Source organism: Chrysochloris asiatica, unplaced genomic scaffold (assembly GCF_000296735.1).
Source record: "Chrysochloris asiatica unplaced genomic scaffold, ChrAsi1.0 scaffold00015, whole genome shotgun sequence".
NCBI lineage: Eukaryota > Metazoa > Chordata > Mammalia > Afrosoricida > Chrysochloridae > Chrysochloris > Chrysochloris asiatica.
Genome location: NW_006408533.1, coordinates 32,312,582 through 32,338,958, shown reverse-complemented (window position 1 = coordinate 32,338,958; position 26,377 = coordinate 32,312,582). Strand labels below are relative to the sequence as shown.

General features: G+C 40.8%; 1 protein-coding gene across 1 annotated transcript in view; it reads left to right on the top strand.

Annotated features, from left to right (window-relative positions):
* Window positions 1-15,046: 15,046 nt before the first annotated feature.
* The window catches only part of PIAS2 (protein inhibitor of activated STAT, 2), a 110,309-nt gene continuing 98,978 nt past the window's right edge, over window positions 15,047-26,377 (top strand). The window contains exon 1 of the mRNA XM_006835109.1: window positions 15,047-15,265. Coding sequence (XP_006835172.1) covers window positions 15,242-15,265 — 24 coding nt within the window. The 5' untranslated portion in view covers window positions 15,047-15,241. The remainder of the gene's footprint in view (window positions 15,266-26,377) is intronic.

Genomic DNA, 26,377 nt, shown 5'->3' with positions numbered 1-26,377 from the left:
GGAGTAGAAAGCCTCATCTTTCTCCCGCGGAGCGGCTGGTAGTTTCGAACCGCTGACCTTAAGGTTAGCAGCCCGATTCGTAACCACTATGCTACAAGCAAGTTTAAGAATCTCTTCAGACATCACTATAGTCTTTTCATTTTTTCTTGTTTTTTTTAGTGACTTTTTGCTTTCTTCATATATGTTGTGGAGGTCATCTTGCAATTCATCTGGTCTTTAGTCATTTGTGTCAAATGTATCAAAATTGTTCTTGAGATGGTCTCTAAAGTATGAACTTCTGGTGTGGCACTACAGAATCAGCACTGGACTGCAAACCACAAGGTCGACAAGTGCTCCTCAGAAACCCTATACAGTGTCGCTGTGAGTCAGAACCAGCTGGACTGAATTTAACAGCAGCATACTCAAGGTCGTATTTTGACTCTCATGAATTCATTAACTTTTCTTCAGTTTCAGCTTGAACTTGCATGTGAGCAAATGGTCTGTTCCAGTCAGTCCCTGGCCTTGTTTTAACTGATGATATTGAGCATCTCCATTGTCTCTTCCCACAGATGTAGCAAACTTGATTTCTGTGCATTCCATCTAGCAAGGTCCATGTGTAAGTATGTTGGATACAGTACGTATGTATATTGGATAAGGTGGGAGAAATATGCACCAAAACTCAAAATAATAAAAGTGCAGTTGAAGTGGATCCAACACAAAGTGACCCTGTATAGGGTCTCCTAGGAGTTAACATTTTGCCATATTTCTTTCAGATCTCTTATTATTATTTTAATAGTGAAAACTTTATGGTCAGACACTCATTGCATTCTAAAGATTTATACTTTCTGTTCTTGTTCCCTTTCTCCTTTACCTTTCTCAAGCATTAGCCTGGAGAAATCGATTTCACTTTTTTATTCATACAAATTCATAATTTGTGTTTCAATGATCTAGTATAATTTAAAAAACTCAACAGGAAAGGGTTAATATATTTTATTTGCCTATAATTTAACTCTATATTTTTATTTTTCATTTCCAGTACTCACTGATTGAGTTGTTGTTGTTGCTAAGCACCATTGAATTGGTTCCGACCCATAGCAACCTTATATAGGGTTTCCGAGAAGCAGCTGGTAAGCTTGAACCACTGACCTTGCAGTTCAAACCGACTTTGCAGTTCAGCGCATTAACTCAAAACAGCACACCAGGACTCCCCAAAATATATTGAATTGTTGTTATTAAGTGTTGTTGAGTCGATTTCGACCCATAGCGACCCTGTATAGGGTTTCCAAGGAGCAGCTGGTGAGCTTGAACCACCGACCTTGCAGTTCAAATGGCTTTGCAGTCTGACGCATTAACCCACAGTGCCACAATTGATTCCCCCGCAAAATATATGTCAACTTGGCTGTGCCATGATTCTCAGTGGTTTGACAGTAATATAATCATGTAATTTGATGTTGTTGTTGTTGTTGTAAGTGCCTTTGAGTCGGTTCCAACTCATAGCAACCCTGTATAGGGTTTCCAGGGGGCAGTTGATAGTTTTAACTGCCAACCTCAAAGTCCAATACTGATTCTACAGTGCCACATCAGGAGTCCAAAGATGTAATTTAGCACTTACATAATTATCCCCATGATGTGATCTGGTGTAATAAGCCAATCAGTTGCAAGAGGATTGATGGTGGGATGTAATACCTTTATACATCTCATCTGTCAGTTTGTCACATTGTGAGTGCTTGTGTGTTGCTGTGATGCTGCAAGCTATACCACTGGTATTTTAAATACCAGCAGGGTACACCCATGGTGGACAGGTTTCAGCTAAGCTCCCAGTCTAAGACAAACTAGGAAGAAAGAGACAGACTACTTCTGAATGTTTAGCCACAGAAAATCTTATGAATAGTAGCTGAATATTGTCAGATATAGTACTGGAAGATGAAAACATTATGAATAACACCAGAATATGGTCAAATATAGTGCCCGAAGATGAGCCCTTCAGGTTGAAAGGACCATCTCCCAAAATAGGGTTGACTGTGATGATACAAAGGGTCACAACTCAAAATGAGAAGTAACAGCTACAAACATCTATTCAAACATAATTGGAACATGGAATGTAAGAAGTATAAATCTAGAAAAATTGGAAATTGTCAAAAATGAAGTAGAACACATAAACATCGATATCCTAGTCATTAGTGAGCTGATATGGACTGGTATTGGCCATTTTGAATCAGAAAGTCACATGGTTTACTGTGCTGGGAACAACAAATCATAGAGAAATGGCACAGCATTCATCATCAAAAGAACATTTCAACATCTGTCTTGAAGTACAATGCTGTCTGTGACAGGATAATATCCATATGCTTATATGAAAGATCAGTTATAATACCACCAACTATTAAAATTTACAGATCAACCGCTAAAGCCAGTGATGGTAAAATTGAAGAATTCTACCAACTTCTTCACTCTGAAATTGATCAAGCACACAAGCAAGATGTATTGATAATTACTGGTGATTGGAACATGAAGGTTGAAAATAAAGAGAAAGGGTCAGTAGTTGGCAAATATGATCTTGGTGATAGGAATGATGCTGGAAATTGTGTGATAGAATTCTGCAAAGACTAATGACTTATTCATTGCATATACCTTTTTAAAATAACATAAAAGATGATGATGCTTACAGACTTCTCCAGATGGAATACACAGAAACCAAACTGACTATATCTGTGGAAAGAAATGGTAGAAAAGGTCCATATCATCAGTCAAAACAAAGCTGGAGGCATAGTGTGGAACAGACCATTAATTGCTCATATGCAGATTCTGGCCGAAGCTGAAGAAAAATCAAGTCCACGAGAACCAGAATATGACCTTGACCATATCCCACCTGAATTTAAAGATAATTTCAAGAATAGATTTGATGAATCAGACACTACAACTGAAGACCAGAAGAGTTGTGGGATGACATCAAGATGATCCTTCAAGAAGAAAGAAAAAGATCATTAAGAAGACAGGAAAGAAAAAAAAGACCAAAATGGATGTCAGAAGGAATTCTGAAACTTTCTCACCAGTGTTGTTGTTGTTAGGTGCCATCGAGTCAGTATTGACTCACAGCGATCCTAGGCACAACAGAACGAAACACTGCCTGGTCCTGGGGCAACCTTACAATTGTTGCCATGCTTGGGCCCATTGATGCTGTCATTTTGCCAATCCATCTCTCTGGGGGTCTTCCCCTTTTTCTCTGACCCTTGTCAGGTGCCATCGAGTTGGAACCGACTCATAGCAACCCCATGCACAGCAGAACAAAACAATGTCTGATCCTGGGCCAACCTCACTACTGCTGCCACACTTAACACCATCAATAATGCCACCTGGACTATCCATCTCGTTGGGGGTCTTCCTCTTTTTCTCTGACCCTCAATCTTACCCAGCATGACATCCTTCTCCAGTGACTGTTCCCTCCCGACAACATGTCCAAAGTATGAGAGATGAAGTTTAGCTATCTTGGCCTCCAAGGAGCACTCTGGCTGTACTTTGTCCAAAACAGATCTATTGGTTCTTTTGGCAGTCCATGGCACTTTTAGTATCCTCCTCCAACACCACAATTCAAAGGCATCAATTCTTCTACGATCTTTCTTATTCACTGTCCAGCTTTCGCATCCATATGAGGTTATTGAAAATACCATGGCCTGGGTCAGGTGCACCTTAGTCTTCAAGGTGACATCTTTGCTCTTCAACACTTAAAAAAGTTCCTGTGAAGCAGATTTGCCTAATGCAATACATCCTCTGATCTCTTGACTACTGCTTCCACAAATGTTGATAGTTGATCCAAGAAGAATGAAGTCCTTGAAAACTTCAATCTTTTTTCCATTGATAGGAATGTTGTTTATTGGTCCGGTGGTGAGAATTTTTGTTTTCTTTACATTGAGATGTAATCCATACCGAAGGCTGTGTTCTTTGATCTTCATCAGTAAATATTTCAAATCCTCTTCACTTTCAGCAAACAAGGTTGTATCATCTACATATCGCAGGTTGTTAATGAGTCTTCCTCCAATCCTGATGCCACATTTTACTTCATATAGTCCAGATTTTCGGATTATTTGCTCAGCATACAGGTTGAATAAGTATTGTGACAGAATACACCTTTTTTCATTTTAAACCATTTAGTGCTCCCATGTCTGCTCGAACAACTGCATCTTCGTCCAGGTACAGATTGCTCATGAGCACAATTAAGTGCTCCGGAATACTCATACTTCGCAATGCTGTCCATAGATTGTCATGATCCACACAATCAAAAGCCTTTGCATAGTTAATAAAGCATAGGTAAACATCTTTTTGATATTCTCTGCTTTCAGCAAAGATACATCAGATATCAGCAATGATATCCCTCGTTCCTCGGCCTCTTCTGAATCCGGCTTGAACCTCTGGAGGTTCTATGTCAATGTATGATTGTAGCCATTTCTGTATTGCATTTATCAAAACTTTACTCACATAGGATATCAAAAAGATTGTCTGATTTCCGCATTCCGTTGGGTCACCTCTTTTTGGAATGGGCACAAATACAGATCTCTTCCAGATTGTATTGTATTGTATTGTATTGTATGTATTGTATTGTATTGTATTGTATTGTATTGTATTGTATTGTATTGTATTGTATTGTATTGTATGTATTGTATTGTATTCAGCCAGATTGTTGTCTTCCAAATTTCTTGGCAGAGATGAGTGCCTCCTGTGTCGCCTCACTTTCTTGAAAGATTTCCATTTTGATTCCATCAATTTCTGGTGCCTTGTTCTTTGCTAATTCCTTCAATGCATCTTGGATATCCTCCTTCAGTATCATTGGCTCTTGATTATATGCTACCTCCGGAAATGGTTGAACATTAACCATTTCCTTTTGGTACAGTGACTCTGTGTATTCCTTCCATCTTCTCTTGATGCTTTCTTCATCATTCAATAATTTGCTCAGAGAAACTTTCAATAATAAAAGTCGAGGCTTGCAGTCCAGGAGCGGAAAAAAAACAAAAAAAAGTCGAGGCTTGAATTTTTTCTTCAGTTCCCCCAGCTTGAGAAATGCTGAGCGTGTTCTTTCTTTTTGGTTTTCTGATTCCACATCTTTGCACATTTTGTTGTAATATTTGGCTTTATCTTCTTGAGCTGATCTTTGAAATTTTCTGTTCAGCTCTTGGACCTCCTCATTTCTTCCATTTGCTTTAGCATCTCTACGCTGGAGAGCACATTTCAGTGTCTCTTCTGACATCCATTTTGACCTTTTCCTTCTTTCTTGTCTTCTTAATGACTTTTTGCTTTCTTCACATATGATGTTCTTGATGTCATCCCACAACTCTTCTGGTCTTCGATCTTTAGTGTTTAATGCATCAAATCTGTTCTTCAGATGATCTCTAAATTCAAGTGGGATATATTCAAGGTCATACTTTAGCTCTTGTGGACTTGTATTCTTTTCTTCAGCTTCAGTTTGAATTTGCATATGAGTAATTGATGTTGTGTTCCATAGTCTGCCCCTGGCCTTGTTTTGACTGATGATATGGATCTTTCCCATTGTTTCTTTCGCAGATGTAGTCAATTTGATTTCTATGTATTCCATGTGGCGAGGTCCATGTGTATAGTCATCCCTTATGCTATCTAAAGAAGGTATTTGAAATGAACAAATCATTGGTTTTGCAGAATTCTATCATGCGATCTCCAGCATAATTTCTATTACCAAGGCCATATTTTCCAACTACTGATCCTTCCTCTTTGCTCCCAACCTTTGGATTCTCCAATCTCCAGTAATGATCAATACATCTTGATTGCATGTTTGATCAATTTCAGATTGAAGAAATTGGTAGAATTCTTCAATTTCATCCTCACTGGTTTTAGTGGTTGGTGTGTAAATTTGAATAATAATGGTATTAACTGGGCTTCCCTGTAGGCACATGGGTATTATCCTATCACAGACAGCTTTGTACCTCATGACTGATCCTGATATGCTCTTTTTTGACAGTGAATGCAACACCATTCCTCTTCAATTTGTCATTCCTGGCGTAGTAAACCATGTGGTTGTCAGATTCAAAATGGCCAATACCAGTCCATTTCAGCTCACTATGCCTAAGATATCGATGTTTATGTGTTCCATTTCATTTTTGACAACATCCAATTTTCCTAGATTCATACATTGTACATTCTATGTTCTGATTCTCAATGGATGTTTAGAGATGCTAAAATAAATGGAAGAAATGAAGAAGTAAAGAGCTGAATAAAAAATTTTTCAAAAGGCAGCTTATGAAGAGAAAGTTAAACATTGTAATGAAATGTGCAAAAAGCTGGAATTCGAAAACCAAAAGGAAAGAACATACTAAATATTTCTCAAGCTGAGGGAACTGAAGAAAAAATTCAAGCTTTGAGTTTCAATTTTCAAGGGTTTTATGAGCAAAATATTGAATGATACAGAAAGCATCAAAAGGAGATGGAAGTAATACAAGAGTTACTCGACTAAAAGAATTGGTTGATGATCAGTCATTTCAAGAGATAGCATATGATCAAGAGCCAATGATGTTGAAAGAAGTCCAAAGTGCATTGAAGTCCTTGACAAAGAGCACGTTTCTTGGAATTCATAGAATACAAATAGAAATTTTTCAAGAAACTGTTGAAGCACTGGCGGCACTATTCATATATGACAAGAAATTTGGAGGACAGCTACCTGGACAACTGATAGGAAAATATCCATATTTGTGCCCATTCCAAAGAGAGGTGACCCAACAGAATGTGGAAATCATCGGACATCATTAAAATCACATGCAAGTAAAATTTTGCTAAAAATAATTCAAAAACAACTACAACAGTACATTGACAGTGAACTACCAGCAGTTCAAGTCAGATTCAGGTGAGGATGTGGAATGAGGGATATCATTGCTGATGTCAGATGGATCTTGGCTGAAAGCAGAGAATACCAGAAAGATGTTGATCTTTGCTTTATTGACTATGACACAAAGACTTTTGATTTTGTGTGGATCATGACAAGCTAGGGACAACACTGCAAAGAATGCGTATTCCAGAGCACTGAATTGTCCTCTTGAGGAACCTATACATAGACCAAGAGGCAGTTATCCAATTAGAACAAAGTAACACTGAATGGTTTAAAATTAGGAAATGTGTGTGCCAGGATTGTATTCTGTCACCATACTTATTCAATCTGGATGCTTAGCAAATAATTCGAGAAGCTGGATTGTACGAAGAAAACCATAATATCAAGATTGGAGGAGACTCATTAACAACCTGCAATATGCAGATGATTCAACCTTGCTTGCTGAAAGCAAAGATGACTTAAAATACTTACTGTTGTTGTTAAGTGCCGTCGAGTCGGTTTCGACCCTTAGCGACCCTGTACAGGGTTTCTGAGGCTGTAAATCTTCATGAGAGCAGAAAGCCTCCTCTTTCTCCCACGGAGCAGCTGGTAGTTTCGAACTGCTGACCTTGCGCTTAGCAGCCCGATTCATAACCACTACGCTACCAGATCTAATAAAGATCAAATATCCTAGCCTTTAGAATGACTTGCGCCTCAATGTAAAACAAAACAAAACAAAACAAAATCCTCATCACTGGACCAATAAATAACACGAAGATAAATGCAAAAAAGATTGAAGTTGTGAAAGACTTTGTGAAAGATTTTACGTGGATCAGCCATCAATAATCATGGTCCGGAAGTCAAACAATGCATTGCATTAGGTAAATCTGCTGCACAAGATCTCTTTCAAGAATTCAAGAGCAAATATGTGTTTGAGGGCTAAGGTGTGCTTGACCCATGCCAATGTGTTTTCAATTGCCACATATGCATGTGAAAGTTATACAATGAATAAGGAAGGCTCAAGAACAAATCAAGCATTTGAATTGTGATGTTGGCAAGGAATATTGAAAGTATCATAGACTGCCAGATACTTGTAATATTCCTAGCCAACACTGCAATTCAAATGCATCAGTTGTTCTTGGTTCTTCCTTATTCATTGTCCAACTTTCACATGCATATGAGGAAATTGAAAATACCATGGCATGGGTCAAGCTGAAATCTTTGCTCTTAAACATATTTTAGTCTTTAGAGTGACATCTTTGCTCTTAAACACTTTACAGTCTTTTGGATCAGTACTGCACTGGGAACTGAAAGGTCAGCAGTTCAAACCCACCAGCTGCTTCTTGGGAACCCTATATAGGGTCACTATGAGTCAGAACTGACTTGATGGCACTTAGCAACAATGTGATCTGTCAGAAGAAAAAGCAAAACTGTTTTGGAAGAAGTACAGTCAGTGCTCCTTGGAAGCAAGGATGGTGAGACTTAGTTTCTTGTACTTTGGGCATGTAGTCAGGAATGACCTGTCCTTGGAGAAGGCCATCATGATTGATAACATAGAAGGTCAGAGAAAAAGAGTAAGACACCTCATGGGATGACTTGACACACTGGAAGCAACAATGGGCTCAAACATAACAAGAATTGTGAGGATGAAGCAGGACAAGGCAACGTTTCATTATATTGGGCATAGGATTGCTGAGTCAGAACTGACTTAAAGGCCCCTAACAATAACAACAATAACAATAACAACACCTAGGATATTGATCTTTATGTGTTCCATTTCATTTTTTATGAATTCCAATTTTCCTAGATTTATACTTTGTACATTCCACATCCCAAATATTAATGGATGTTTGCAGCTGTTTCTTTTCCTTTTGAGTTGTGCCCCATCAGCAAATGAAAGTCCTGAAAGTTTGCTCCATTCACATTATTAAGGTTAACTCTACTGTGAGGAAGGAAGGAGGCAGTTCTTCTCCAGTTATATTTTGAGTGTGTTCCAACCTAAAGAGCCCCTCATTAAGCAATATATCAGACAATGTTCTGTTTCATTCATAAGGTTTTCAGTGGCTAACCTTTCAGAAGTGGTCCACATCTCCTTCTTCCTAGTCTGTTTTTATTATTCTTATTGTAACGTTTTATTGCGAATTGAGTGAAGGTTTACAAATAAGATAATTGGTTTTACATTCAACAAATCATTTTGTTTCATCTCAATGATTGTAATCTCTTACATGCAGAGACAGTTATCCCATTTCCTCCCTGTGCTTCCCATTTCCATTCCACCAACCTTCCTATTTCTTCTCAACTCTGTCTCCAGGCAAATGTTGACCCTTGAATAATTGACAATTCTTGCCCAGTCACAATCTGGAAGTTCTGCTGATACCTGTGTACTATGGATGAACCTGTTGTTGTAGTTGTTAAGTCCCGTCGAGTCGGTTCCGACCCATAGCCACCCTATACAGGGTTTCCAAGGGTGTAAATCTTTACGGGAGTAGAAAGCCTCATCTTTCTCCCGCGGAGCGGCTGGTAGTTTCGAACCGCTGACCTTAAGGTTCACAGCTCGATTCGTAACCACTACGCTACCAGAGCTCCTTATGGATGACCCTACTGGTATCTAAAATACAGGTGGCATAGCTTCCAGCATCACAGCAACACACAAGTCTCCATAGTAGGACAAACTGACATAACAAAAAAACTCCTATTTCTGTACAGGATAGCTTTGGAGTACACAATTGGGAAACACAATTTAATCCATAAAATTACTCGTTTAGCTCTTCTGAGAGTTTTTTGTTTTTTCATTTGTTTCAAGAATGTTTACAATTTCTCACTGGAACTCTTTTTTTTTTTTTTAAAAAACACCTTTTATTGTGAATTGAGTGAAGGTTTACAGACAAGAACATTAATTTTTCATTAAACAAATCATACACTTTATTTCATCTCAATGACTGCAATCCCCTCCCTGCAACAAGTTAACCCTCTTCCTCTCTGGGGTTCTTATTTACATACCCTTCTCAGTTTTGTTCTTAGGTAAATTTGGCCTTTGGATTTTGAATGATTGACCAGTCTATGGTGAGCATACCTTATTAGTGCTCCCCCTTCCTACCCCACCCCACCCCCACACATCTATAGCTTAATGGTTATGAGTCAGGCTACTAACCTCAGGGTCAGCAGTTTGAACTCCATGGGAGAAAGATAAAACTTTCTGCTCCCGCAAAGATTTTCAGTCTTGAAAACCCTATGCAGGGTCTCTATGAGTAGGAACCGACTCTATGGTACAAAACCACCAAATCACCATTGCTTAGCTAAACATTGGGCCACAAGGGAGAGTTCCTTTCCAGACCTGAAGAGTGGTTGAAGGCCATAATCTCAGGTTCCTACAGTCTCTTTCTGAACAGTAAGCCCTTAAAAAAAAAAAAAAAAAAGGGGGGGTTTCATTAAACAGTTTCTGTCACTCTTTCTAGGACCTTCTATTGTGATCCCTTTCAGAGCAGTTGGTAGAGGTAGCCAGGCACCATCTAGTCTCAGAGTCATGCAGACTGATGATGTTCTATTACTCCATTGGACTAGTTGATTCCAAATCTCTTCAATTCTCATCACTCTTTCTTCTGCACATGGAGAGACCAATAGTTGTGCCTTAGACAGTCATTCATGAGCTTTTTTATTTTTTAACTATGAGCTTTTTTATTTTTTAACTATTTATTGTGAATTGAGGGAAGCTTTACAGAGCAGATCATTAGTTTTGCATTCAACACATCACATCCTTTGCTTCATTACATGGTTGCATACTCTCCATGGACTAACAGTTAACAACATTTACCTCTATTCCCCTTAACTATTTATTCCTCCCTCTGTCACCCACTAAGGAGCAATGGTAGCATAGTAGTTATGAATCCGGCTGCAAACCGCAAGGTCAGCAGTTCGAAACTACCAGCTGGTCCGCAAGAGAAAGATGAGGCTTTCTGTTCCCGTAAAGATTTACATCCTCGGAAACATTGTACAGGGTCGCTATGAGTCAGAATCGACTCCACAGCACACAACAACTGTCACCTACTACCTTCATCTTTCCTTTGCTAGACCACTCTTATTGTATATTGCCTGCCCTGTCACCCATGTTAATATGTATCTACCCTCTAGCCCATGAATAATTTTCCCTCCCTGGACCCCTATCACCATCATAGATTGTTTCTTTTATCAAGAAAACCTTTTTTTTTTTTCTTTTGTGATTGACTAATTTCACTCTACGAATCGGGCTGTGAACCTAAAGGTCAGCGGTTCGAAACTACCAGCTGCTCCACGGGAGAAAGATGAGGCTTTCTACTCCCGGAAGGATTTACACCCTCGGAAACCCTGTACAGGGTCGCTATGGGTCGGAACCGACTCGACGGCACGTAACAACAACAACAATTTCACTCTGCATATTGTCCTCCAGACTCAAACATGTTGAGAGGTGTTTCACAGATATGTTGTTATTCTTTAACATTTTTCAGTATTGTTGAATGTACCAAAGTTTGTTTAGCCATTCTTCTGTTGTTGATATTTAGGCTGTCTTCATCTTTTTGATGTCTCTTGTAGACAGCATATTGAAGGATCTTGTTTTCTTACCCAGTCTTCTCTTTATGTCTTTTGATTGGAACATTTAATCCAATTATGTTCAGTGTAATTACCAATAGGTCTGAATTGATTGTTGTCTATTTTTATGTGGCTTTTGTGTGTGTGTGTGTGTGTGTGTGTGGTGCTGCTGGATTCTTTGTTCCACGTAACTTTCTATGCTAAGTTCATCTTCTTTGTGGGTTTTCACTTTACTTGTTTCCACTATCAACACACATAGAAACAGCAGTTAAGAAATCAAACAAGGTATTGCATTGAGCAAATCTGCTGCACAAGACCTCTTTAAAGTGCTAAAGGGCAAAGATGTCACTCTGAGAACTAAGGTGCGAGTGACTCAAACCATGGTATTTTTGGTCTCTTAATATGCAAGTGAAAGCTGGATACTGAATAAGGAAGATTGGACAAGAATAAGTGTACTTGAATTATAGCTTTGGCCAAGTATATTCAAAGTGTCACAGAGTGCCAGATACACAAATAAATCTGTCTTTGAAGAAGTACAGGCAGAATGCCCTTTAGAAGCAAGGATAGCGAGGCTTCATGTCACGTATTTTGGGCTTGTTATCAGGAGGAACCAATCCCTGAAGAAGGACATTGTATTTGATAAAGTAGAGGGCCTGGGAAAAAGAGGAAGACTCCAATCAAGATGATTGACACAGTGGCTGAAACTATGTTGTTGTTAAGTGCCGTTGAGTCAGTTTCGACCCATAGCGACCCTGTACAGGGTTTCCGAGGCTGTAAATCTTTACAGGAGCAGAATGCCTTCTCTTTCTCCTGCGGAGCGTCTGGTTTTGAACTGCGGACCTTAAGGTTCGCAGCCCGATTTGTAACCACTGTGCTACCAGAGCTGTAACTATGGGCTCTAATATTTTTGAGGATGGTGCAGGACCAGGCAGTGTTTTGTTCTGTTGTGCACTGAGTTGTTAGGAGGCAACTTGATGGCACCTACCAGCATCAACAACATTGTATGGAGTTCAAAAACACTTTTGAGATAAATTTTTAAGCAGTATTTTTTACTTTGTACATAATAATCACTGACATCTGTTTATTCTCATTATCTTATTTTCTAAAATTTATTTGTATCCCCAAAATCAACATGGCCTTTTCTTGGTTATTTGTAGACACGTTCAGAGCAGTCAAAAATTTGAGACATGCATATGTGCGAATTCCCAGATGAGACTGAACAAGGTGGCATTCTGCCCTTTGCTTCAATTCTCATACCATAAACATTTGTCCTTTTCAGCTTTCTACTTAATGCTACATTTTTCCATTTTTGCGCTTTGGGTTAGTGATATTGTTTTAAAATGGCCTTTACAAGTTCTGAAGTGCTGTTTAGTGGTCCTACGTGTATGAAGGAGTCCTGGTGTGGTGCTGTGGACTAATGCGCTGGACTGAAAAGTTGCTTTGAATCACAAGGTCGGCAGTTCAAGCTCACCAGTTGCTCCTCGGAAACCTTATACTGGGTTGGAACCGACTCAACAGCACTTAACAATCACGGGTAAGAAGGTCATGATGTGCCTTATAGAGAACCTGTTGGCCATGAGTTTAATTAATTAATGAATCAACAAGATATACAAAGATGTCTTTAAAGCAAAACATACCTAACACATGATTATGTATTGACTGGTTGAAGAAAATGTGACCAGAGGCTCACACCCTGTGTTTCTCCTGGAGCAATTTGTTCAGCCTTCCCATAGGCTTTGGAGAACACTCACCACAAATTCCAAGAATTGGCTGTACCTCATACTTACCATGGAGAAATACTATGATGAAAAAATCGCAGGGTTCTACGAGAGGGCATAAAAGAGGGACTAAATTAAAATGGAGGATGAGGATTAGGGAAGATCCAAATGATTTATAGAGTTATATAAGAGAAGGAGCTCTGGTAGTGTAGTGGTTACGAATTGGGCTGCAAACCTCAAGGTCAGCAGTTCAAAACTACCAGCTGTTCCGCGGGAGAAAGATGAGGCTTTCTGCTTCCAGGGTCGCGATGAGTCGGAACTGACTCCACAGCACAACCAAAGAGAAGAGCATGAAAGTGGGAAATTATTCTTGGTGAAGGTATATGCATTCAGATGTTAATGTAGGAGGATAACAATCTTGTGAAAGAGCTCAAAGACCCGCACTGTTTGTGGAGTGAGAGGGAGTGGGAATAGGCGGTGAGTAGGAGGAAGTCCTGGTGAAGTGCTGTAGGATAAACAAGGGACTGTTAACCACAAGGTCAGCAGTTCATCTACCAGGCGCTCCGCACTATGAGTTGGAACCTATTCCCACTGCATTTAACCAGAAGTAGCCAGATAACACAAGGTTTTGTAAATTATACGGAAATACTTTGCTTCATTGAGCTTCAATTTTATTGTGCAGATTCTTCATTCTTTTTTAAATTGAAGGTTTGTGGTAATTAGCAAGTCTACTGGCACCAGTTTAGTAACAGCATGTGGTCACTTTGTGTCACATTTGGGCAATTCTTGCAATATTCCAGACTTTTTCAGAATGCTATTGTAGACTTAATTGTTCTTACTAAGCGCCAGAGTAGCTGCTGATGAGTTTGAACTACCGACCTTTTGGTTCAACCAACCTTGCATTATTAATCCGCAGCGCCACAGCAGACCACAGTTTATATGGTACACACAATTTATATGCACTGGGAGCCCCCAAAATCGTGTGGCTCACTTTATTCTATACTTTATCGCGGTATTAAGGTTTAAAGTCCTTTCTTGAATGGGTTTCCACCCACATCTTCAAAAACATTTGAACCCCGGACTTGGTTCCGAGAATTTTCTGACCAATTTTTCTCAGCATCCTCTTCATCGTTCACCCTTTTATTTGCATGTTAGGGGTGCCACCAAGCTCCTCTGCCTTGGCACAGATTTCTAGCTTTCTAATTTCCCTGACCCCTCAGTTTCTATAATGGCTCTCTGTTGTTGTTAAGTGCAGTCGAGTCTGTTCCGACCCATAGCGACCCTGTACGAGGTTTCCGAGGAGCGGCTGGTAAGCTTGAACCGCCGACCTTGAAGTTCAAACCGATTTTGCAGTCCGGCGCATTAACCCGCAGCGCCACACCAGGACTCCAGTGTTCTTATTTCACTTCTGCCCCCTCCCCTCCAACTGTCTCAACTCTGCAGTTCCTGACATTCAGTCGCCCTTCAGAGGCTCGGCCAGATTAACTTGAGGTTATTAGCGATCTAAACAAGTCTTAGCAATTCTGCACCGTTAGAACAACAGTTTACCCATCACCCAGATTCAGAATGTTGCCCCACAACTACTTTGAGAAACACTTTGAGTTGCGGCTGCTTCCTCCGTCCACAACCATCTAATTTTCCCGAAATGTTCCGGTCATAAGTCCCGTTCCTCTCTTCCTCTCTGGCGCTTCCCCGGATCAGATTTTCTTCCAGGCCCGCGGGTAAGGCTGCATTCGCTGCTGCGCTTCAGGGAGTCGGGTCTGGCCTCGCGCTGGGGAGGGAAGGGACAACCAGGGATAAAGAAGTCGACAAAGCAGGACGCAGGAAGGCGTGCGGGCGCGGGAGAAGGCGGGCGCTGAAACTAGTGGAGCTGCACGCGCCGGAGAGAGGACAGAAAGCGCAGGCGGCAGGCAGCGGCCAGGATGGGTCTTGGAGGCCGGGGGCGGGGCCGCGGCCCGCTAGGGGCGGAGCTCCCGCGCAGGTCACGTGACGGACCCAGCGGCAGCGGCGGCGTCGGCGGCCGCGGCGTCTGTAGCGGCGCCCAGTGCAGGATGGTGCTGGAGGCGGCGGTGGCGGCCCTGGTGGCGGTGGCGTTGCTGGCGGCAGCAGGAGGGGGTACTGTGGCGGCATTAGCGGCGGCGCCCGCGGTTGGTGTAAAATGGCGGATTTCGAAGAGTTAAGGGTAAGCGGGGTCCGGGAGTGGAGCGCTGAGGCCGCGGGGGAGGGGAGGCGGGGAAGCCGCAGCGTCGCCAGCCGCCACCTTCTTGTTTCCCCGGGACCGGTTGGCTGAGCCTTGAGCCCCGGCGCGCGTCCGAGTGGGCGGGGGATGGGAGCGAGTCGGCGGAGGTCGCTTCGGCGGCGCGAGGGTGGTGGGCCCGGGGCCGAGGGCGAGCCCGCCTGGAGTCCTGCGGGCGGAGCCGCACACCTGGCGCGGCGTCCGGGGCCGCCCTGCGAGGGGCACGTGGGGCCCGACTGCCCCGGGTTTAAGGTCTGAGAGAGAAAACTGCATTTAATTTTCTACCTTAAGGAGGAGGGTACATCTCTTGCGATTCACAAGTCTACCTGCTACTTACTTGGAGAAAGACTATTTCTTGTTGTGTGAAGTTGCGCTTGGGAATTTCTCTCTCACCTCTCGGGCTCGTGGTAGGTGTACATTCAGGTCTTTCACCCGAAAAGACCCTTCGTCCACCCAGTGGTTCTCCACAGACGAGTTATAATCGTAATCTTTTGGGAACGAAGCTTGCTTTCAGTAATTGGCCTGAAACCGGGTTATTTTCTTAGTACCATGGTAAGAAAATCTAGAAAGTCTATATTGTCATAAGGTTGATTGGTCAGTGAACTTGTTTTGCTATTGAAGAAAAATATTAATTCTGAGCCTTAGAACAAGGTCATAACTTTCTTGTTGATCTCTGTATTGTAGAGGTTTATGATGGGGTATGAGTGTAGAACAGAAGCCTTCCCGACCCCCGAGACTGATAACCGTCAGAGTCCTTCACCGAAATAAAACCTAAGTGTGATAAATGAGCCAACTTTTTGTTTTATGGACGCTGAATTACTGGCTACATAAACGGGATGTTTAAGAACGGAATCCTACTATTAAAATAAAAAAATAAAAAGTATTTCAAAATAGACATGAATGTCACTTTAAAATTAAGTTAACTGCAGCTAGTTTTCCTAACAAACTGTGGTAGCGTTACTTTTTTGGAATTCGTTAAAGAGTGAGTTTTGTATATTCTTTTTCGGAAAGGAGTCTGGTAGTGTAAAATCGTTCATTACCTCTTGGACCCCTGGGAAACAACCTGGTTCTGATTTAGAGAAGATCTTTTTAGTTTACAAAAAGAATAATAAAGGAATGAATGAGAAAGGCTTGTTCATGCATTTTATACCCTAATAATAAATAAAGGATGGTCTCACAGTTAAGACCAAGTTAGGGCTTTAGTGGCTGAAAACTTCAGCTGTTGAGCTTTTAACATCTGTGAAACTTTGGGAAAAGATCAGGCCTGGCCTCGCCTCTATAAATTTGTGTACAGCGTTAGGTTGACAGTGGATTTAGAAGATTGAATTTTGATGTTAAAATTATTCTCACCTGCAATATCATCTTAGTTTTTCTGTAGTAATGTATTTTTGCAACTTTTGCTCTTCTCAGTATTTTTGTTGGTGGTAACTCTTCTAGAACTTGTGTTAGACTTTTATAAATGTTGTTGTCGAAGCTTAACAAACTTCAGCTTTGGATTTATTTACCAGTAACAGGCAAAAGAGTAGGGAATGTGCTTAGGTTGGAAAGGAACCAAGAATGGAAGGTGTTTGGAAACCAAAGAACCTTTTCTTCCTCTCGCCTTTCCATTTTGTTTTGTGGATCAACCTCATTCGTCTCTTTCTGTAAATCAGCTGTTTTTCCTTTTCCCTGTGCTTGATAGAAGATGGCTCCACCCTCACAGTTCATTTCAGGTGACCAACAGAGAAGAACTTGGGAGAGTTTTCAGAGGGGAGAATATGGGCTGGTCAGACCCTTGAAAAGTTATCTGCCCTCTTCTTTGCCTTTAGCTGCTCAGTGCAGAACCATTTCCCCTACATTCAAAAATGAACTGTGGTCCTTCTTCCCTGCCGTTGCAAATACAGTCATTCTCTTTGTGGAGTGATGCCTCAGGCAGTGGTGGTGTTGGTATTATGATGAAAATGGAAAATGCCTACTATAATATTGTGCTTATTATGATCCAGGCTCTGGTCTATAAACACTTCACATATACATGCATTTTTAATTCTTACAATTCCATGAAAAAGTTAAGGCATTGGAAAGTTAAACACCTGTACCAAAATCAGAGAGCCCGTGATTGGTAAGAGCTAAGATTTTTAACCTTATATGCCTGTGCTTTTCACACTCTAAGCAGTTCTGCTTTTGACCGTTTCTTTCGGGTCCTGGTGGAGCATGTGGCCATCATCCTGAAACCTATGGACTAAAATGATCATTGGATGCAGTAATGTTTTTGGGACCTTCATTTGCTGATGTGGCACGACTCAAAATCGTTCATTAATAATGGAACTTGGAAAGTACTAAATATGAATCAAGAAAAATCCGACATTGTCAAAAATGTGCAAGTTCAGGCAGAAGCTGAAAAAAAGTAAAACAAGTCTATGAAATGGAATACTTGAAGATCAATTTCCTGGGCATTAGTGAGCTGAAATGGACTGGATTTGGCTGTTTTGAATCTGATAGTCATATGGTCTACGGTGCTGGGAATGACAAGTTGAAGACACTTCCAGTGGTAGGATAATACCCATGTTTGTACAAAGAAGACCAGTTAATATGACTATTATTCAAATTTGCACACTAAGCACTAATGCTAAGATGAAAAAATTGAAAGACTCTGCAGTCTGAAATTGATCAGACATGCAATTAAGATGTACTGATAATCACTGGTGATTGGAATGGGAAAATGGAAAACAAAAGAAAGATCCCATAGTTAGAAAATATGGCCTTTGTGACAGACACCGGAGAGCTCATAATAGAATTTTGCAAAACCAACAATTTATTCATTGTAAATACCTTTTTCAAACAACATGAATGGACCTTACAAGAAGTAATACACAGGAACCAAATTGACTACATATGTGGAATGAGACAATGGAGAAACTCAATATCATCAGCCAAAGCAAGGTGGCCAGGCTCTAGCTCTGAAACAGACCATTATTTGCTCATATGCAAGTTCAAGCTAAAGCTGAAAAAAATAAAACAAGTCTATGAGAGCCAAAATTTGACGTTGAATATATTTCAGCTGAAGCTAAAGGTCACCTCAAGAACAGATGTGATGTATTAGACACGATTGACTGAAAACCAGGGGAATTGTGGGATGACATCAAGAGAACATATACATGAGGAAAACAAACAGTCATTAAAAAGACAGGAAAAAAAAATGGATGTCAGAAGAGACTCTGAAACTTGCTCTTGAATGCAGAGTAACTAAAGCACCTAAAAGAAATTATGAAGTAAAAGAGCTGAACAGAAAATTTCAAAGGGTATTTCAAAAAGACAGAGTGAAAAAGTATTATAGTGAAATGTGCAGACCTAGAGTAAGAAAACCAAAAGCTCAGCATTTCTTAAGCTGAAAGAATTAAAGAGAAAAATTCAAGCCTCAAGTTACTCTAATGAAGGGCAAAATGTTGAATAATGTAGGAAGCATCAAAAGAAGATGTAAGGAGTTACTGTACTAAAAAAAATTGGTTGATATTCAACCCTTTTAGACGGTAGCATATGATCAAGAACCAATGGTATTGATGGAAGAAGTTCTAACTGCACTGAAAGCATTGGCGAAAAGCAGGGCTCCAGGAATTGATGGAATACCAATGGAATGTTTCAGCAAAGGATTGCAATGCTGAAAAATTTCATTTATCTATACCAAGAGATTTGGGAGACAGCTTATCAGGCTAACTACCTAGAAGAGATCTAGACGTATGTGTGCCCATTCTAAAGAAAGTTGATACAACAGAATGTGGAAATTATCAAACAATATCATTAATGTTGGGAGCGCTGTGGATATTAATGGATAAGCACTGGACTGCTAGCCACAAATCACAAGGTCTGCAGTTTGAGCCCATCAGCTGTTTTGCTGGAAAAAAGATGAAGCTTTCTGCTCCTGTAAAGATTTATAGCTCAGAAAACCAAGGTCACTGTGAGTCAGAACTGACTGGATGGCATTTAACAGCAATAACAACAATCATTAATTTAACACACAAGTGAAATTTTGCTGGAGATGGTATTTTTTAAAAGATGGTTGAAGCAGTACATGGACAAGGAGTTACTAGGAATTAAGCTGGATTCAGAAGTGAACGTGAAATGAGTGCTTTCATAGCTAATGACAGATGGAAGCACTTGGCAGAAAGTGGGGAATTCCAGAAAGTTGTTTACTTATGTTTTGTTGACCATGCAAGGACATTTGACCATGTGGATCATAACAAATTATTATAATTTTGCAAAGAATGAGAATTCCACAACACTTGTGCTCATGCGGAACCAAGAGAAGGTGGTTGGACAGAGCAGAGGGTTTGGTTTGGATTACACCTTAACATAAAGAAACAAAAATTCTCAGAACTGGACCATTAAGCAACATCATGATAAACAGAAAAAAGATTGAAGTTGTTAAGAATTTCGTTTTACTTGAATCTACAACTAACTCCCATGGAAGCAGCTATGAAGCAACAATATACTGTATTGGGCAAATCTGCTGCAAAAGATTGCTTTAAACTATTAAAGAGCATTGATGTCTCTTTGAGAACTAAGGTACTCCTGACTCAAGCCATAGTATTTTCAATCACTTCTTGCATGTGGAAGCTGATGCCTTTGAATTGTGGTGATGGCCAAGAATACTACATATACCATGGACTGCTAAAGAACAAACAAATCTGTCTTGGAAGAAGTGCAGCCAGAATACTCCTTGAAGGACATCATGCTTGATAAAGAGAAAAGCCCCTCAATGAGCTAGAATGATGCTGTGGCTGTAACAGTGGGCTCAAACATAAGAACAGTTGGGAGGATGGTGCTACATCATGTGCCAACCTCTGGTCTAACATTTCATATATTTGTTTGCATTCAATTCTTAGAACAATTTCACGAGAAAAATCAAGTCTTGTGAGATTAAATAACCTAACCAAGGTCATAGAACCGGTAATGGCTATTGGTGGCCAGACCAAAACTAAATCCACTGCCTTTGTCAATTCTGATTCAGTGACCTGCTAGGACAGGGTAGAACTGTCCCACAGGGTTTCTGAAGCTATAAATGTTTATGGAAGCAGACTGCCATGTTTTTTTGCTGAAGTGAATAGTTCGTATGAACCACTGACCTTTTGTTTGGCTGCTGAGCCCTTAAACCACTGCATCGCTCCTCAACTGATGGCAGCCTTTTTTTTTTTTTTTAAGGTTGCTGCTGCAGTTTAATCCACTCTCCCTAATTCTCTTCATTAATGAGAGGAGAGGGAATCTATTATAGGATCATTCTAATGTTTTAAAAAGAATCTCCCCTCCATATCCCTTTTTCCCTTCCTTTCCTGCATTGAGAGGTGTTTCTGAGTGTATATTGCAGAGAATGAGAAAGAATGTGCAGCAAGAGTCTGGGTGTGTATTTAGGCTACTGAAAGAGCCACTGATGATAACTTTTTTTTAAAATAATAGGATCTACCAAGCTGGATAAGGCTGATGTATAATAGTTGGAAAAGCACAGACTTGAATCTTTCTTACCAATAAATTCCTGGTGTGGTGCTGTAGCATAAGCTCAAACCTACCAGCTGCTTCTTGGAAAACCTATACAAGGTCGCTATAAGTCAGAACCGACTCAGTGATTCTCAACAACAACAAAGTAATTCTGTAACAAGGTTTTTTACTGAGATTTGGTTAGCTGGAGTTGCCATCTAACTTCAGGTGCTATTACAATGTAGAGGGAGATTCGGAAGGCAGTGAGGGAATTGAAATTAAGAGATTCTCTTTGCTCCCCTCCAGTATTGGGCAGGGAAATAGATTAGTAGATGTAATAGTTGTAACAGAATCCACCATGTGATTCAAAACTATTATTAGTGGACACATCTGAAATATCCAGGAGGCCTTCACCTGATATAATGGCTATAAAAATTCTTTGAATTCCATAGACTCTTGTTGATCGTGAGATGAGAGAAGGGGAAGGGCTGGTTGGTCCAAAATTTGGGGAGACTTGGAAACTCCTGAGCCCATGGACACTGACCTAACCATGGAGGGCTAGAGCTGAGAGTGAAGTGTCCAGCAAATATGAAATGGGGAGAGATGCACAAGAACACCCAAACTTGCAGATAGTACCCATTTGATCTGGTTTCGATGGCTTGATGAGGAAGATACAGAAATTTGATAAAGGCTACAATTTGGTGAACTCAACCAATACTTATGGATATAGTAGCTCAAAATACCAACTGAGAGGGAAGGAGCCTTCACATCAAGGATCAAACGTATCCCCTCTGTACACAGGGTTGATAGGGATGGGTAACTTAGACATTGGCTACCTAAAAGGGGGTGTGGTGGCAGGGAGGGGCACTATAAAGGCACAAAGTGGCTGGCTTACAAGTTTTCAAGAGGAAGTTTAGTTTCAGAATGTGCAGGGGAAGGTAGAGTCCCCGCTGAATAGTTTTCCTCTTGTCTGGATGGGTCTGGTGAATGGAGATGGGGATAGGATTCATTTGATGCAATAGTGAGTAATTGTTATCACAACGAATTGTAATTGTCACAACTGTAAAGGTGGAAGTTGTGTAACAAAAAGGGGGGAATAGTTAATCTTACATTCCAGGAACAGAGGACCCTAAGACCATCAAAAGAGATGAACATGAGAGGAATGTGGGGCCCTAACCAGAGAAGCAGCCACACCAGAGATGGAGGCAGAGGTGATGGCATGGAGAAATTGAGCAGCTGAGAACTCTAAACTCATGGAAAGAAAAAGGCTGAGTGCTGGAGGGCAGGAGGCTAGCTTTCAGAATGTGCCTTTTGGTTGTTTAAATGATTATGTATTCCTGCGTATTTTTGTGTGTGTCACAAAGGAAGAAAAAAAAAAATAGAGAGGGATTAAAGGCAAGTACTGTAAACCGGTGATGCATGGAGGGGATTGTAATCATTGTAATAAAACAAAATATCGTAGATTAAGTGCAAAACCAATGTTCTCCCATGTAAACGATCATGCAATTCACAATAAAAGCTTAAAAAAAATTAGAAACTTAAGTATTTGCTTTAAAAGAGAATTAAAAGGTCTCAAAAAAACCATGTTGGGTTTCTATCAGTTGGAACCCAATAACACAGAGTCTCATATATAGATAGGGTCGCTCTGAGCTGGAACTTAATGGCACTTAATAACAACAATAATTCAATCTGTAACATCAAGCCAAGCTACTCTTAGGCATAGTAGGTGGTTTTGTTTACTTCAGTATGCACTCTTCCTGTGAAAATGAGTATCTTTTCTGAAGGGACTGACATTTTCTAAATAGCATTCTTCAGATTTATTTCTTAACATTCTTGCCTTTGGTTTTCTGGGTTGAATTTTAGCTAGTCTTTGTATTTTATTGAGGTGTAATAAAAACCCCACCACTTGTCTGTCAGTTTGTTATAGTGTGATTTGTGTGTTGCTGTGATGTTGGAAGTTATGCTACTGGTATGTTAAATACCAGCACGGTCACCCATGGACAGGTTTCAGTAGAGCTTCCAACATACCGCTCTGAAAGTTAAGCCACTGAAAACCTTGTGTATAGCAGCAGAACGTCATTAGATACAATGCTTGGAGATGAGCCCCTCAGGTTGGAAGGTACTCAAAAGAGTACCTTGGGGAAGAGCTGCCTCCTCAAAGTAGATTTGACCATAATGATGGGAATGGAGCAAAGCTTTTGGGCCTGATACGGCACAACTCAAAATGAGAAGAAACAACTGCAAACATACATTAATCATTGGAACACAGGAGGTGTTATCAGAAGGAACCAGTCCCTGAAGAGAGATGTCTTGCTTGGAAAAATGGAGGATTGGAGAAAAAGATAGATTTGACACAGTGGCAGCAACAGTGGGCTCAAATGTAACAATTGTGAGGATGTCACTGGACCGGGCAGTGTTTTGTTCTGTTGTGAATAGGGTCTCTTTGAGTTGGAACTCAATGATAAATATCTCAAAATTGAACTTTTTAAAGTGTACAATTCAGTGGTGTTTAGTTACAGTTTTACAACCATGCCAAAAAAACAATTGCTGCTGAGTCAATTCCAACTCTTAGCAACACTAAAGGACAGAGTAGAACAGTCCATAGGGTTTCCAAGGCTGTCATCGTTATGCAGCTGACTGCCACAGCTTTCTCTCACGGAGCAGCTGGTGTGTTTTAACCACTGACCTACTGACCAATAGCCAAGCATTTACACTGTGCTCCCAGGGTTCCTTCTTTGTGGATATATTGGTAAATGTCCAGTTGGGTCAAATTGACCTTGAGGTCCAGTGCTTATTCTACAGCGCCACAATAGGATTCCTCCATTTGGGTATACCACATGGTTTCTCTCTATTCAACATGGGTGAACATTTGAGGGTTTTCCATTTTTTTTGGCTACTGTGAACATTTGTGTTGCAGTGCAGTGAATTAATTTGTATGGCTCTTCTACCCAGTCTTTATAACTCCCACCAAATGTTGTTTTTTTTCCTGACGGATCTAAGTAAGCTGGTATAGGATGCTGATCAAATTACATGATTCAGTTGTCAGTGATTGTTAACAGGGTTACTTTTGATTGTTTACCTTGGAACTCTAACATGTATATAAAATGAGCCATCTCAGAAGCAGAATCAGAGCATCTTAACTACCATCAAGCAAGAAGAGCCAGGAGTGTAGCACATCCTTTGGATCCTGTGATCCCTGCATATTGACTCTCTTAGATCCAGGAATAGAAAGCTGGGACACCAGAGAAGTGACAAAGGAGCAGCAGCAGCAGAATCAAGAGCCAGAGCATGAGACAGAGGGGTGGCCCTCCTGTCGAACTAGAGCTGAGCATTTTCGGGCTACAATTTGTAGTGGAGTGATGTGCCCTTTGGGTGTTTATTGGAACATTGCCTGAGCCTGGAGACAGGACCAGAGAGAGGGCTGCCTGCAGGGATGGCTGGGAAGAGACTGTATTACCAAAGGAACTATTCTGAACTATTTCTGAGTTGTAACCTATTAACATCCGTAATAAATCCCATAATTGTTAGTGCTGTCTGTTCTTTGTGGCCATTGCAATGAATTATCCAGCCCAACTGAGAAGTAGAGAGTGCTGTGGGTGGGATGGTTGGTGTCAGATTTGGTAGAGAAGATAGGAGGGTGAAGACATGTCTGACCTTAGTCTTAGAGGAATCAGCCTTGTGTTGATCTGATGATGATTCTTCTCTCTCCTCCATTGTGAAGTTAGAGGTCAGACATTGCCTCTAGGCCACTTTTTACTCACATATAAGTGTAGTACGGTTTGTGTGGATATTGTTTTCAGTTCTCTCAGATACATGAGTCATACAGTAACTGCTTAACTTTTAAATAACTATTAAACTAATTTCCAAGGCTCCTGCCTGTACCGTTTTACTCTCCCACCAGCAGTGTATAAAGATTCTGCTTTCTGCAGTCCTTGCCAACACTTGTTATTGGCTAGTTAAAAACTTTATTTTATCCATCCAAGTGGGGGTGAAATGTTATCCTTGTGGTTTTGATGCGCATTTCTCTCATGACTGGTGATAGTGAGCATCTGTTCATTTGCTTGTTGTTACTAAGTGCTGTTGGGTAGGTTCTGACTCACAGTGACCATGTATAGGGTTTTCAAGGAGTGACTAGTGGGTTTGAACTTCAGTTAGCAGTCCAGTGCTTATCCTGCACTGCCATACCAGGACACCTTCATTTGCTTCGTGACCAATTTTATGTCTTCTTTGGAGAAATGTGTGTTCATATCCTTTTCCCATTTAAAAAATTGGGTTGTCTTTTTATTAAGTAGTAAGTTTTGTAATATTCTAGGTATAAATACTTTATCACATGTATAATTTGCGAACACGAGGAGGCTTCAAAAAGTTCATGGAAAAATGAAATTGCAAGATAGTGGACTTTACCCTAAAACTTTTGTGGAAGCCCCTTCATTTTCTTTTATTTTGTAACCTGTCTTTTGAATTTTTTTTTTTTAATGTTGTATTGTACATTATGTGATCGTTTACATGGAAGAACATTACCTTTACATTCATCCATATCATTTCATTGCTATGGTAACAATCCCCTCTATGCATCATCAACCAACCAAAGGGTAAACCCTGCAAGCCTGACCCCCAGTCATCAGCACACAGCCCCTCTCCCTCTCTGGGTCTAAAGTCCCCAGCTGCTCCATCTCTCCATGTCATAGTCTCTGCCTCCATCTCTGGAGTCACTGCTTTTCTGGGTAGGGTCCCACTCTCCGCTCTTCTCCCTTGATGATCCCAGGGACCTCCGCTCCTAGACTGTAAAGTCAATCACTTCCCTCCTTTTGCTACAAAACATCTACCTTTACATTTCCAACCCTCACAGTTAGTCCTGATAACAATTATTTACTGTTGTATCACAAAAGACCTATCCGCATCTCCTCTCATCAGATTGGATTCTACCTTCAGTGCAGATTCTACCTCAGTGCAGGTTCTGCCTTCCTCCACACCTTCTGGATCTGGGCTCCCTCTTAAAAGCTTGTAAACCAGTCATTTATTGTCTTTGTAACACCCCCCCTCCCCCATTTTGGGTAGCCAATGTCCAAGATGCCAATCCCTGTCTACTCTGTGTATGGAGGGGGTGGGAATGATCCTTGCTGTAAAGGTTTCTTCGCTCTTTTTAGCTACTGCATCCATAGGTATAGGTCAAGTTCATCAAATTGTATCACATTACTCTTTTTTCCCTCTCTTCTTCTAGTTACGCTCTGACCATCCAGTCATTAAAGCCAGGTCAAGTGGGTATTATCTGCAAGTGTTGGTGTTCTTGTGCATATGCCCTCTCTTCTTATCAGCTGGATGTTTACCTCCTATCTTCTTTTGATGCTTCACTCTCCACTCTAGTCTTCTGTGGCTATGTCACTGACTCTGAGCCCAAGAGTCCCCAGGTCGTACCACACTGCTGGCCAACCAGGTCTCCACCCGGATTCGCAAGAGTCTCTTTAACATTGTAGGTCTTAGCTCGCAGCTTCATTGCTGTTTTTCTCTCACTTCCCCTTATCGGTGACGAATGTGGTCACCAGTCAGAGTGTGTATTCCCATTGAGTCTTAGTCTTGGAAGGGGGTTTGCCCTGAGGGGACCTGACCACTTGC